General features: G+C 40.9%; 1 protein-coding gene across 1 annotated transcript in view; it reads left to right on the forward strand.

Annotated features, from left to right (window-relative positions):
* Nucleotides 1–15,000, forward strand: part of LOC145396560 (protein amalgam-like) — a 108,627-nt gene that overhangs the window by 86,220 nt on the left and 7,407 nt on the right. Inside the window, exon 8 of the mRNA XM_080269935.1 lies at nt 12,683–12,778. Within this exon, the coding sequence (XP_080126061.1) occupies nt 12,683–12,778 (96 nt within the window). The remainder of the gene's footprint in view (nt 1–12,682; nt 12,779–15,000) is intronic.

A 15,000-nucleotide genomic window follows, 5' to 3' on the forward strand; every position in this document is an offset into this window, starting at 1 on the left:
GTACTAATTTAAATAAAATCGTTCTGTAATAACCAAAAGAAAAAAGAAAAAACAGACATCGTGGAAGATGTGGTAACTGTAGCCATAAGTTAATATGAACGTGAACTCAGTGGATTGCAGGCTGAAGTTACCCCTCTCTTGCAGTCCACCATCCTCACTTAGGAGGACAGAAAGGGAGATAAGGGGCGCTTACATGATCAGTCAGCGGAGCTGCTCGATTATATCGGTGCCATCGCATGAAGGCATTCCTCTCCAGCACTAGTAATCGTAGTGAAGGGGCTATTCGCAGTTCTAATCCTTTCACGGATGTGTTCCCTTACCTTATGAATGTTCAACCTCTTCACTGCAAGAAGTCTTCCCGAAGTTGAACATACAAATAACTTACAACAAAGACGCCATCGTACTGCAGTAAATATGGAGATTGCGCCTTACTTCCCCCACTAAGAAATGTGCTCCACAAGACAAATAAAATCGCTTGGTGGTAGACAGAAAAAAAAAAAAAAGATCCATCAGCGCTGAAGTAGATTAATGGCATCACTAAACCATTTCATCGAGACAAAAAAAATGCTGAAAAACACATAACCAGGGAAGGTAAAACTGTGAGGTTGCAGATATAAGTAAAACAAAGATTTCATTGTACTGAAGCAATACAAATCCTAAGTCAGAGAGAGAGAGAGAGAGAGAGAGAGAGAGAGAGAGAGAGAGATATTAAAAAGTAAGTAAAACTAGGTCACTGTCCTGAAGACGATACAACAATTTATACTGTATTTACCCTAACCTGAACTTATATTGTCATCTTTTAAGGTGACTCCTGAATTGTAAAAACAGATTATCACTAAAATATCAGGTTTGTCGCGAAGAAGTGCTATGGAAAAGATGCAGAACCATAGTATTGTCTTTTGCCTCCACTGAGCTACGTGAAATAAGCAGCAAAGCGATGAAAGTCTGGGTCTGGATAAGGTAAAAAGGGTATATTAAATCTTTCCGAAAAGAGAAAATTAACGTGGTCATATGAACATTTCTAGGAGGGTATATCAACATCAGTGCCTGGTGGCAGAAATGGCATAATGATGTCATCGTCTTAGGGAAGTTAAATTCCATTACCAAGCCTTTCCGCGAGAGAAGGAAAATAAGAAAAAAAAAAAAATTGGTAATGCTCCGAATTAACATAAGTTGTATTCTGCGGTTCGCCTGATGTCTAAGTTAATTTCTCAAGGGAGGGAGGTTCTTAAGTTTTATCCTCTTCAACCAAAGGAAAATGTTAAAAGTCGGTCTTTGCTATCACTCAAAGATTTTATTTTGCCACTTCAGATAAAAATGTCTGAACTGAAGAGGTTGTCTATAGTCTTAATTACCCGTCCCCGCCTAGAAGGGGCTCGCGGACGGGTATTGTGATCACTCGGTTTGTCTGTTTTGTTATCTGTTTGTGTCTGTCTGTCTGTCTGTCTGTGTCTGTTAACAATTTTACGCAAAAACTACTGGCGCGATTTTGACTAAAATTAGAGGGATGATGGGCTATGACCTTCTGATCACCTGATTAAATTTTGGGCCAAATTTGGCCAACGCCATGGCTGTAGGCCCAAAAAATGTAAAAAAAAAAAAAAAAAAATCGTTTCTTCGCCATAACTCCTTTCAAATTCGTCATATCGATATGAAACCAACACCTAAAAGTGCATCTTTCAAATCTGCATCCTATAATATGTCTCATTACCTCAGGGGGGTCATCCCCCAATTAGCGGTAGGAAGGTCAATGTCAGGTGGGTCGGGCCCAAAATTTCAAATGGGCAAAAAACCGTCAATTTTCACCCGATATACTCAAAATTTGATATGTGACATCTTTGACCTGATATCCTGTTGTGTCTATACGTCGGCACTAAAATGACTGCCGGGGACGGGTTTATTGAGCCTAGGCTCCGCTTCTTGTTGGTTCTTTCATCCCAAGGCGCTCTCTTATCTTGAATTAAAACGTCGGGTAACTACATAACTGAAATAAATTATACATCACTCATATGAAAACATATTTCCATTTAAATCTTGCTATCACCCGACGATTACATTTGTCTTAGGTAATACATTCGAACTGGAGTGGTTACATACAGTCTTCATTGCCGGTTTCATCACCAGTTCTCTTATCCTGAAGAAAAACAAGCGGGTACCTATATGAATAAAATTAATCATACATCAGTTGTTCCAGGTGCTGTTCATCTTAACACCAATGACTTACTTTCCATTCTCTTCCTACTAATTTCAGAAGATTTTATTCGGCGTAGTGGAGACTTCTTTCAACTGGGGGAATGGATACAGCCTCCAATAGCCCTTCCAGTACGAAAACTTTTTCTAAACAGTATAAACAAGAATAAACTGTAAAAAAGATGTCGCTGCACTGAAGGGGTTGAACTTACAAAATAATATGGCAGTGAAGGAGAGAAGGAGATCCATACTACTACTAAATTTTTTCCAAGAGATTAAAAAAAGAAAAAGGCTGATAAAACATGATGAGCAGAAATGACTTACCAACGCTCGAAATTAAATAAATGTGTTCCTTTCCCCGTACTTACCAGGTGTCTCTCCAAATTAATTTCTCACGGGACGAGGACCCCCAAACTTTTAAGAGTTGGCGACAGGTCTTTCCCCGCCTCGCAAGACACCCAAAGTTAAACTACTTCTTGACGCTTTCGATACGATGGCGTGTTTTGTGTTTTAATTACATTCCTGCATGACGATTTTATTGAATGATCTTGTCTGGAAAGTTAATCAAGAATATATATTACTCTATAGTTCAAAGTCTCTCCTCCGCTGAACAGAACTGTCTGGAAATTGCTATAATTATGTTGAAAGATTTGTTCTCTGATTGAAAGGACTGATGCAATGATGAAGCGAATAATGGTAATAATAATAATAATAATAATAATAATAATAATAATATAATAATAATAATAATAATAATAATAAAAATAATACCCAAAGACAAAGAGACCTGAATTTATTCTTGCTAGATTACCTCCTGACAATTGACATTTTTATTCATGCAAAAGGAAGGGACCAAAGGCTGGAAACTTCGAAAAGTTGTCCATTTCACAGAAGAAGAACAGGAGCAGAGCCAAGATTAACATCTGTTCACAAGATCTCTTCTGTCCAAATGAATATTGGAGACCAAGGGGCGTGTTCCAGGTGGCATAGTAGATTCTGTAACGCCTCAGTGATTTGTATTACGTATTATATTTTAACATTTTTGTATTTCATTTATATTGCTTTAATATTAATACAGTTCGCAGCAATAACATACAGGTCGATACTGAGTCGTACTGTGCAGGATAAATCGTAAAGGAAGAGGTATTACGAAATCTCCAAAGCCACTTACAATACGGTCCTACATCTGATCGCTACGGTTCGAGAAAATCCCCACCTAACTCAGAAGTGGTTTATCTCTTGAACTATCGTGGTCTTTTGTAATTTCAACTCGATCGTCTGGGAAAGAGATAGAGTACGGAAAAACATAATGTCATGCTACAGAATTAAATAATGGAGATTTTTCCTAACTTATTCAGTGAGAGAGACTATTAGTAAGCTGACTAAAATCGTTGTAGGTGGCAAGGATAATATGAACAAGTCATCATCGAGGTCAGTGGAGGTTTACTTCATTGATTCTAACTTGGCCCATATTCTTTATCTTTTACAGCTTGCTTCACGCAGCTTGGTGCTAGAAAAGGACAACAGTACGGCTCTGCATCCTTTACACTGCACTTCTTTGTGACTGGCACCGTATTCTTGCGTTAATTGTCCGTTACAACCCAGCATTCAAGATGGAGAGAATTTAGGCTAAGCAAGAGTGAAATGCGTATAGTAACTCTCAATATAATCCTCCTTACCATAGCTAGCAAAGGTTATCCCCTTCAATACGAAGAGGTAACTTCTATATTGAATAAAATCGAATGCCGGCAGTAAGAGAAACACACAGTGTTCACCGTCGCACAAAAAGGTCATATAACAGTAGACTGATACAAAGCTTCACAGCGAGGGGCACTATTAAACCACACATTAGCGGCAACCAGAGGAAATTACAGGCTGGCTCGTAAAAGAACAGCACTCCACTAGAAACTCACATGCCAGTATCTTGTGTTGCGGGGACGGTTCAGTCGGCATCTTATGTGTTGCAGGGACGGTTCAGTCGGCATCTTATGTGTTGCAGGGACGGTTCACTCAGCACTTTATGTGTTGCAGGTGAGGCTCAGTCGGCATCTTATGTGTTGCGGGGACGGATCAGTTGGCTAGTGTGGGAGTGGATGTGTCAGTGGTATTAGAAAATAAAAGACGCAGGGTAGATATTGATACTACTGACTGAGCCGTCCCCACAACACACAAGAAATTGCCCGGCGGAGTGGAAGTGGAATGTCATAGGCCACGCTGTACATCATAAACGTATTGCACAAAGGTCGGAAGCCATAGGGATGCTGTTTCCAATATTTTTACGCTCTTGTAAAATCCGACACATCATATTTCATATCGGTAGTGGAAGTTAGGGCTAGGAGGCTGATGGTGGTGGTGGTGGTGGGGATGGTGATGAAGATTAATAGACGGATAGATCGATGAATGGGTGGATAGGTAGATAGATATGTGGATGATGATGATGATGATATGTTGCTCGGCTACCCTGATCGAACGCAAGGTTTCATAACAAAACCACGACTAGTAGGCTACCACCGCCACCGATTTATTCATTTACTACGGACTAGTAAAGACCTCCGAAGCTGAACATTTGCTTCACAATGTGTATGGAATAGGAAGAGCCAAGAACTAACTATTATTCAGGTAAAGACGAAGATTCATTGACAGGTTACCATTAACTCACTCTCTCTCTCTCTCTCTCTCTGCGCAAAAATGAAAATCACGGTAAAGAAAGGGAATTGATCTGAAGTTTCTTGTGAACTCGAACGTTCATTCACAAACATATTTACAATCAGTTTCCTATCATAAATTAGATCTATTTTCGTAGGGAGGACGAAAATAGGACAGCACGTTTTTTATTTCTTTACCTGGCTCTTGTTCTTTCTGCATATATGCGAGGAACAACAAGGAAGTGACTGAAGGTTTAATTGTGAATCCGAAGCCGAGGTCGTGTTGTTATAGGTCATGGTGTGTGTGTGTGTGTGTGTGTGTGTGTGTGTGTGTGTGTGTGTGTGTGTGTGTGTGTGTGTGTGTGTGTGTGTGTGTGTGTGTGTGTGTGTGTCCGCGCGAGCCCGCGAGCGCATCAAAATTGATGTAATGCCATTAAACAGTTATGTTATTGATGTTAGATGCATACAGATAAACAGACAAAAAAAATAATAAAAAATATTACCACCTTGGCGATGGTACAGTACCAATGGCTTCACAATGATTTTCGAACGACCGAGTAAAACATTATATTCGTCACTCTCGATACTTCCTTCGCGCTAACTTGACGCTAATCTTTATACTTTTACAGCTCATTTCACGTACAGTTACCTCCATTTCTAACGAGTACAGCGGGTGGTATGTTTGGTGAAATGTGGCACCACTGTGTTTGTTTACATCGTAGTAATAGTAAGTGAATGGGCAGACCCGGCAGAGCTTCCCCTCAGCTACAGTATCTAGTACCCACAGAAACTATGTTTTATCAAGTCATACTCTGTTTGCAAATACAAGTGTTTGCCACGTATGTATAGTGGAAGGTAGAAAGAGAAACAGAGATGCCATTGGTTCCCATTGTTTCTCTGACAGGAGATTACTGTGAGGCGAGGTGGAAAGGAGGGGAGGGGGGAAGGGTGGGGGGAGCCCATGTATCGAAACTTTGTCGTGTTTCGTTTAGAAAGATGAAGGGTGTGATTATACAGGTGTTCTGAGGTTATTGCTTAATCCGTATGCAATAACGTGTATTGGATGAATGTTGGAGACTTAATGTTCGTCATACAATGTGGTGAACAAATGTAGTTAAGCATAAATGTTAGAAGGTGTGATGTTCGGTGTCTCGAAACGTAGTTCACCTGACTCTAGTGAGTGTGCGACTCAAATGCTGCAACATTTTTGTGGCTGAACCAGGGTGGCCATAAAAATGATTCGTGACTATCCATGTGACACAACGGTCGTGCCATGTTGTGCATCATCTAGTCTGTTTTATTGTGAGGAAAAACAATCATTATATTCGCAAACCATGGTATAAGTAGATATCCCTTATCATATTGCATCACTACGACGAGACTGCAGTCTTATCAGTGACCTTGTGTAAATCTACTGGATGAAGTGGGGTAGCTTCAGAACCCGGGAGTATTTTGCCTAAAGCGCAGTGGTTGAGTTTTACCTTCCAGGTGCTGGTGCACCAATGTTGCTTACGTTTACTTGGACGCTCCACCAACACTCAACTTTTATCCTACTGTAGGTCCATCTTCTTCTTGGCTGTGTTATACTGTATAAGCCTGTATGATGACACGGTGCATAAAACATTCCTTACTTTACATATTTAATTGCATTGTTCACTGTATTACTTAATGTTTCTGTTGGCTGAAAACAGGATCTCATTCAGGCTGCTGGGATGTCAAAGTGTTTTCAATGGTCAGTCAGTATAGTCACGAAAACTGCGACTTTGTCTGCTATCTTGGCATGAGTGTGAATAAGTCGGCGAAGTGTATTACCAGACTCCCTGCACAAACACACACAGACTATACGCTGTTTTACACTCTCCCAGCAGCACCACGCCACCGATATATTTTGTGTAGCCGTGGCTACATACTAAAACCTTTGTTTATAATGGCAGACACCCGACAAACATTAATGGTAAAGGAATGTTGGTCCCTCAGGATGAACAGTGTGTGTGTAGACACACGATTAAATAGAATAATGCGTCTGGAGCTAAGGAGGGCCTGAATGTGTCAGATCTTGCATGAAAACTAATATATGAATGTTTTAAAGAGAATATAATATACGATGATCAATGTTTGTGGATGTTGTCGCAACTACAGTATCCACTCTAACGAAGTTGCACCTCGAAGAAAGCGACATTATAATTTTAGGGTCTGGACATCCGTAACACCGTCATTTCGGTTATTGTAATACAAGATATGCATTCATTATGCAAATAAAGTATCTCATTATCTCCATGTAATCCATCAGTATGATGACTGCACAACATTTTTGCACAACAAGCCACTAGCTGTCCAACACTCAAAGTAGCTATAATCCTATGCAACAGAATATCTACTTCTACCATGGTTTGAGAATATAATGATTGTTTTTCCTCACAATAAAACAGACTAGATGATGCACAACATGGCACGACCGTTGTGTCACATGGATAGTCACGAATCATTTTTATGGCCACCCTGGTTCAGCCACAAAAATGTTACAGCATTTGAGTCGCACACTCACTAGAGTCAGGTGAACCACGTTTCGAGACACCGAACATCACACCTTCTAACATTTATACTTAACTACATTTGTTCACCACATTGTATGACGAGCATTAAGTCGCCAACATTCATCCAATATAAGTTATTGCATACGGATTAAGCAATAACCTCAGAACATCTGTATAATCACACCCTTCATCTTTCTAAACGAAACACGACAAAGTTTCGATACATGGGCTCCCCCCACCCTTCCCCCCTCCCCTCCTTTCCACCTCGCCTCACAGTAATTTCCTGTCAGAGAAACAATGGGAGCCAATGGCATCTCTGTTTCTCTTTCTACCTTCCACTATACATACGTGGCAAACACTTGTATTTGCAAACAGAGTATGACTTGATAAAACATAGTTTCTGTGGGTACTAGATGCTGTAGCTGAGGGGAAGCTCTGCCGGGTCTGCCCATTCACTTACTATTACTGCGATGTAAACAAACACAGTGATGCCACATTTCACCAAACACACCACCCGCTGTACTCGTTAGAAATGGAGGTAACTGTACTTCAGTTATAGAAAAAGACAACACTACAGCTCAGTACCATTTTCATAACGCTTCTCGGTGACTAGCATCACATCCTAGTGTTAATCTCTTGTTACAATTCAGCATTCAAGATGCAGAGATGGAAATTTTAAGAAAAGTTAGAGAAAAAAAGAGTAAAGTTATTTGCTCCCCTGTTCCTCATTCTGGAGTCATCTCACCCCATAAATAAGTGCAAAGTAGGCTTAGGATTATGGTGACGATGATGAACGATTTTATTATTCTAGTCTAGTCGAAAACAATGTAATTGGAGCGGAAATAACTCAAAAAAATCCCCAAGAAACACGCAACCGTCGATTACAAAGCAAGGTGCCTATTTCTGTTCGAAGTACAATTTAATATGCTGGAGTAACGAGACAAAATCCAAAGATCTCGTGATTGAACCAGGATGTCAAGCCAGGGCCTTGTCGATATTAAATAATATACTCTTTTCACCCTAATCTATCCTAGATTTTTCTCATTTTGCAGCTTATTTCAGGCAGCTTAGTGGCAGCAAATGTCATTACTGTGACTCTATATTCTTTCTATAGCATTTCTTCGTGATTTGCAACATAATGATGGCGTTAATCTATTGCTACAGCTCAGCATTTAAAAAATATGTCATTTTTAGGCCAAGTTAAGGTGAAAGGGGTGTAGTACACATGAATCGGCATAAGACGCGAAGTAAATCGCAAAGCAGGGCATGCTACGGCTCTCAGACACAACCAGCACCGCGAACTGCAGCAACATCTGCTGTGATTGCCCCGTACTAATATGCCCGAGTCTGACGCCGGCTCTTTATAGCCCATTACGGAATATTAAGGAGCGCACACTGAGACTGCACCCACCAGAACAATGACCAGGTGTAAACAGCCGTCTGACAGAGAGGGAATATTCTGTTGTCTGGTTTTAAGTGTGTGTGTGTGTGTGTGTGTGTGTGTGTGTGTGTGTGTGAATCAGGAGGTGTTTGTACAGGTGGTAATATTGTGGTGGGTGTAATGGTGTTGTACTACTCTAATTAGTCATAACCTGCTAAACACAAATTTCCTCTAGCACTAATGTGAACCTTCTCTCATTTATAACTCTTAGTGGTGGACGTCCATTTTCACTTGGTTAAATATTCTGTGTTACATTCACAAAAATTCTAATTATACTCAACTTCCTTATTTTCTATAGTCTTTTTTCATCATAGCAGTGACATGTCCTCAGAAAGGTTAAAATGTTTATAGTTCGCTAAGTTTTTAGGCAAAGGTACCCCGCCCCCCTTGCATCTACTCAACTGACGTATAATGAATGATCCGTAAACTGCGCTCCTCTAGAAATTCACGTGGCAGTATCATGTGTGTTGCGGGAACGGGTCATTCGGCTAGTGTGGGCCTGGTTGTGGCATCTGGAGCAGGAAACTAATAAATGACGGAAGATTGATACTGATAATGCTAATTGAGCCATACCCACAACACACCAGACATCGTCCAGCGGAGTGCAAACGGAGAGTTACATATTGGCCACCTTGTATATGTGAGTAAGGTACTGGATCAGCTCTTCCTAATACCAGTTTCATTTCGCTAAATGTACATTATTTAGCTTAATGTGTCACCATCACCCACACATCATATCTATGTAATAATCATATCTGTGTAACAATATATCTATTTAAGTTTAGCCAGCTACTCCTAGACGCATGGACTGATTTTGATGAAACTATGCTGGAACACTCCCTACGATCCTAGACTTTGCAAAAACATTTATGGTTCAAAATAAATAATTTATTTGCGAAATTCTTATCGTTAACCCCTCAATGGTCTCTTTTCTCTAACGGAGCCAAGTCCATTTTCTTCGGGCTTTACCATATATTAGTTTATTCATACACATGTTTATTTTAAAGTTCAAGCCAAATGGTTTCCTGCAAGCCAAGAAACCATTTACAACACTGGGTGGTAACCATATAACCAAACCATACGTGCTCCCTACGTGTCAAGTGGGTTGGTGGAGGGTTAGTGCCCCTCCCTGTAAAACAAATAACTCACAGTCAAATGGCCACCCCGTACGGGATTATGGCGTCTGGCAATAGATAGATAGAAAATAAACAAATGATGACTGACCAAAAAAGCGCTGACGGCGGTCTTACGAGAGGAATATTAATTTATAATTCTTTCCTAATTAAAAAGAAAAAAATAAATGGTGCTACCGTATATGTTGATGGTGATATAACACATTTACCCGTATAATGAGAATTTGCAAACTTTTTCGCTCGTGCCCCTTCAAGATTCACCCAGTCACGGCTCAGCATTCAAAGTTAGGGGCGTGGTCCAGCTTGGCCAAGGTTAAATAATGGACGATAATCTGGCACTCTCTAATACTGCCATCCATTCCTTGACTGTGTTCTGACCGGTTTTTGATCGTGGATATGGCAACATGGTAATGAAGTAGAATCCTTATCTTATTAATGAGTGGATCATAAACATGTGTACGGACATTATATAACTGATTATACCTTACTGGTTAAACGGCTTGGAGGATCACTTCTGAATAATGATAAATTCATTCTAAGGTATATGTTTAGTATTACTGTCATGATTTAATCGGTTCACTACCAAAAATCTCTTAAAACCAGAATAAAATTGTCTGGCTATTGGAATGGGGATAAATGTGGATTACCTCAAACACCTTCACCACACAGGGTCTCTCATAAGCTGAATAAAATCGTGTGGTTGTAGCCAGTGTAAACCCTAAATTCACACGTCATGGTTCTGTAGGGTTAAGTGGTAGTTGGGGCAATGCTTAAGAAGCCTTCTTAGCTGTCATATTCTTATCATCTTAGACTAACGGTGGGTTCCTATTTGTCCATTCATTTATTTTGGGTTGTATTCTAGGTGTATAGGAAGATTTTGTAACACCGCCACCTTTCCGATTTATGATTTATTCTGCACCTTACATGTCACTGTCATCTTGTATGTTATTTATACAAACTATGAGTAATTTAAGAGGAGCCTGTGGAGTCACATGGAGAGACAGGCTGACGAATGAGGATATAAAGGATCGTTGTGGTGTGGATGTGGATGTGATAGGAAGTGTTATGAGGAACACACTGAGGTGGTTTGGCCATGTGGAGAGGATGGAGGGTGAAAGACTGACGAAGAGAGTGTATGTGTGTGTGGTGGTGGGTGGAAGTGGGAGGGGGTGACCGTGGATGAGATGGTGGGATGGGGTGGAGAGGTATATGAGAGAGGGGGGTGTGAGTTGGGAGCAGGGCAGTGAAATGGCGGGGGACAGGACGACGTGGAGGCGATTTGTTTGTGGCCACCCCAAACGGGATTGAGGCGTCTGGCAATAGATAGATAGACTATAATCAAGAGGATAATATATATATATATATATATATATATATATATATATATATATATATATATATATATATATATCATGTAAAATATTACAATGAAAAAAAAAAAAAAAAATCGCTATGAAATAGGTGCTACAAAGTTTCCCACACAACCTAGAATACAGCCTTAATCATTCAATCCACTGCAGTCTGTTGGTCTTTAGAAGTTTACAATATCGCTGTAGCTCCTTCGCTACGAGGGGTCTCTCCTAACTAGAATAAAATCGTCCAGCAGTGGCAAGAACATACAAGATGGTTGGTAAACAGTGTTCCATTTCCAACTCACCTGGCGATATGTAGCATGCAGCGGAGACGGCTCAGTCTGCTGATGTGAGCGTGGGTGTGCTAGCAGGAGTAGGAAATTAATTAACGTTGCCTGATAACGCAGACTCAGCCGCTCCTGCAACACATGAGAAATCACGCGGCGGAGTGGAAGAGGAGTGTTATATATGAACCATCCTGTCTATATAAACAAGAAATCGTATTGAAGGGGTTTATGGAGACTGCCTCTAACCTCTTCAGTACAAGAGTTCTGCCCTAACCTGACTAAAATCGTGTGTTGGTAACAGATTAAAAAGGACATCCATCGTACTGAAGGGGTTATTTATAAGTTGCTCCACCTAGGTAGCCAGAGTGTACTGGCTACATACGCATTCCTTCATTGTGCAGACTAAATTGGATAACTGCAGCATTCCTGCCTATATAACAATGGTTAGTGTTGTATCTGTCCCTTACCATACAATATAAAGCATTATTGGACAAATATGAATGCCATACTCACCCAGTTTAGTCTGCTCAGTGAAGGAATGCATAACTAGCCAATACAAAGAATCATGTCGCTAGACCAAGGGCCGTATTCTCATGCGTTTAGGAGGCTTTCTTATATCTTTTCCTTGGCAGTATGTTTCTCATGTTACACTTCGGCAGTACAGTGGTTGAGTGATGGTCGCAGGAAACCGGGCGATAACGGGCCACGGTTCGAATTAACATGTTATGCTGGAGGCTTTCCTGTCGTGTAAAATCAGGTCAGGGACGTTGGCTGGTCTCCCACGGGTTAAATGACCAGGCCCTCGGTAGCCTATTATTGGCTCTCCCACGTCCCTCCCCCTCCGGGATGTCGAAAATATTAGTGTGCCAACTGATACGCAAGAGGTATCAGAGAGCCTCCATGCTGACGAGAATTCTGGCCCAGCACATGCACCACACATTTCTCCTCCTAAATTAAGACAACATAGTAACTCCCTCTCTCCTTCACTTTTGGCTGCGTGCTGCCTGGCGGCGTCCTGTCACCATCCATCCCCCTGCCCTGTTTGCCGCTGTCTGCTGTCTCTGCCACTGCTGCTCTCTGCTCTGTCCTGACGCGCCCAGATCCAGGGGTGCAGTCAGCGCCCTCCAGGGACCAACACTATGGCACCAGAAAGTCCAAAAACATAGCTAGGATAAATATTTTAGACACCAAAGCAAGTAAGATATTCTGCCTCCTATTGGTTTTAGTGTTTTCCGTTTAATGTCAGCCCCTTCAGTCCGAGGATGTATTTTTTTTTTTAATTCTTGCAAGCATCAGACGATTTTATTCTGCTTACAACAGCACTCTAGCAGCGAAGGGGTTAATGCAAGCTATATATAACTTTACCAGTTGGAAAGTCTCTCCAAAGCAGAATAAAATCGTCTGGTATTAGCAATAACGTAAAATGCTTCATCCAAGTGAAGTGCTTCACTCCTTTTGACATGGTGACGTCTTTTATATTCATTCTTGTCATCGCCAGACGATTTTTTCCGCTTTGGTTCAATACTGCCATCATTAACCCCTACTTTAACAGGGCTCTCCCCAAAGCTGCATATATTCGTCTGGTAGTTGCAAGAGTAAACTAGACAAAATACGTCATCGGACTGAAGGAATAACTCTTTGGCTGCGGTGAATATAAGTAAATAAAAACGTTTGAACTCAGCTTGAATTAAATTAATGAGTTTTCAGTTCTTGCTCCAAAAGTTTATCCAGCTGATTCTTTTAACTTTTTGCCACTATGGGCTTCTCTGGGCTTAATGATAATAAAATCGAATAAAGTTAGCGTGCACAAAATACACAGGAGGAATATCGCAGTCGAAGGGTTTGGGTACTATTCTTATACTGAGCCGTGTTCTCTTTGGTACGGAAGACTTAGTGTTTTCATTTAAAGTTGAGGACAGACGCCATGAGGTGCATAGCTGGTGTTATCTCCATAACTTAGGTATTCGGGTCTATGGCAAGTTAAGTCACCAACTACCCTGGGATAGAGGGCCACTGCATCATCCAAGGACATAAAGTGATCTTACCACAGTTATCTCCCCTATGTGCTGCCCTCGGTACTCACACAAAGGCTGGATGGACAACTGAGTCGAGTGGCACCAACAGTCTGCATCCAGGATTTGAGCCTGACGTTATCAGGCCGACAGCTTAGTACCTGGAAATGCTAATCGTATGGGAATCGTGTCTTATTACATCTTAATATTTTCTGGTATGTTATTTATATCCATTTAATAACGGCATAACTGCATCTCCAGCAAAAGGATATCAACCCTCCCAGTCATTTAAGACTTACGGCTGAATAAATCTTCTGGCGTTAGCGGAAATAACATACCAGAGTTGTCACGACCATGGAGTTGTTAATGATGACAGTATTAACACTAAAGTTCCTATGACCCTCTCGGGTGAGAAAAAAAAAAAAATCACCTGACTTTAGCTGGGATACACTACAAGGTTAGCCCTGACCATGGGGGTTAATGTGCATGAGACAAAGCAAATTGCTGAGAAAAAAGAAGTTAAAGTCTAGACCAGCGAGAATACGGGCCTTTTAGATCAAGGGCAAAACTGTAATCAGCTTTAAGTAAACCTGTAGATCAACTAGCTCCAGTAAAGTCTCCTAGACCAGCGAGAATACGGGCCTTTTAGAGCAAGGGCAAAACTGTAATCAGATTTAAGTAAACCTGTAGATCAACTAGCTCCAGTAACTTTCTGACGTCACCGAGGTTAACCACTTCACTACGATTAAGCATTTAATCCTTTTTGTTGTCTTCAGACGCTTTTTTGTCAACTTTGAAAAGACTCGTGGAGCTCGGGGGATTTTAATGAGATCAATGAAAGTCGTCCAGAGGCAACAAAAACCTACTGAAAAAAGATATCATCGTACAGAAGGGGTTAACAAAATAACCTCATCAACCCCTTCAACCCAATTCTGCGTTTTCTCTCTCTCTCTCTCTCTCTCTCTCTCTCTCTCTCTCTCTCTCTCTCTCTCTCTTTCTCTCTCTCTCTCTCTTTTATGCTATTTACAGGCGAGTTTACAATTAAGATCTCTAGTGTTAAGGTAATTAATGAAGGATAAACCTAAGCCGATGACGTGTTGTTCCAGTCTGTCCCTCCTATTTACAGACTGACTGACTGGTTGATTGATTAAATTAGTTTATTAAAAAGATCATGGCAGGGTAACAACAGAGGACATCGCCGCCTTTAACAACAGGATAAAAAGCAGAGTAATGAGTACACACACACACACACACACACACACACACACACACACACACACACACACACACATATATATATCATCGGCCATTGGAAGTCCATTGCTGTACAAAGGCCTCCCCCACTTTTTTCCACGAATTTCTTCACTGAGCCAATCTCTGCCAAGTTTTGCGTGCAAACTTCTCTA

The sequence above is a fragment of the Coenobita brevimanus genome, chromosome 38 (genome assembly GCF_032717465.1).
Source record: "Coenobita brevimanus isolate Jiangsu-jjx chromosome 38, ASM3271746v2, whole genome shotgun sequence".
Classification (NCBI taxonomy): domain Eukaryota; kingdom Metazoa; phylum Arthropoda; class Malacostraca; order Decapoda; family Coenobitidae; genus Coenobita; species Coenobita brevimanus.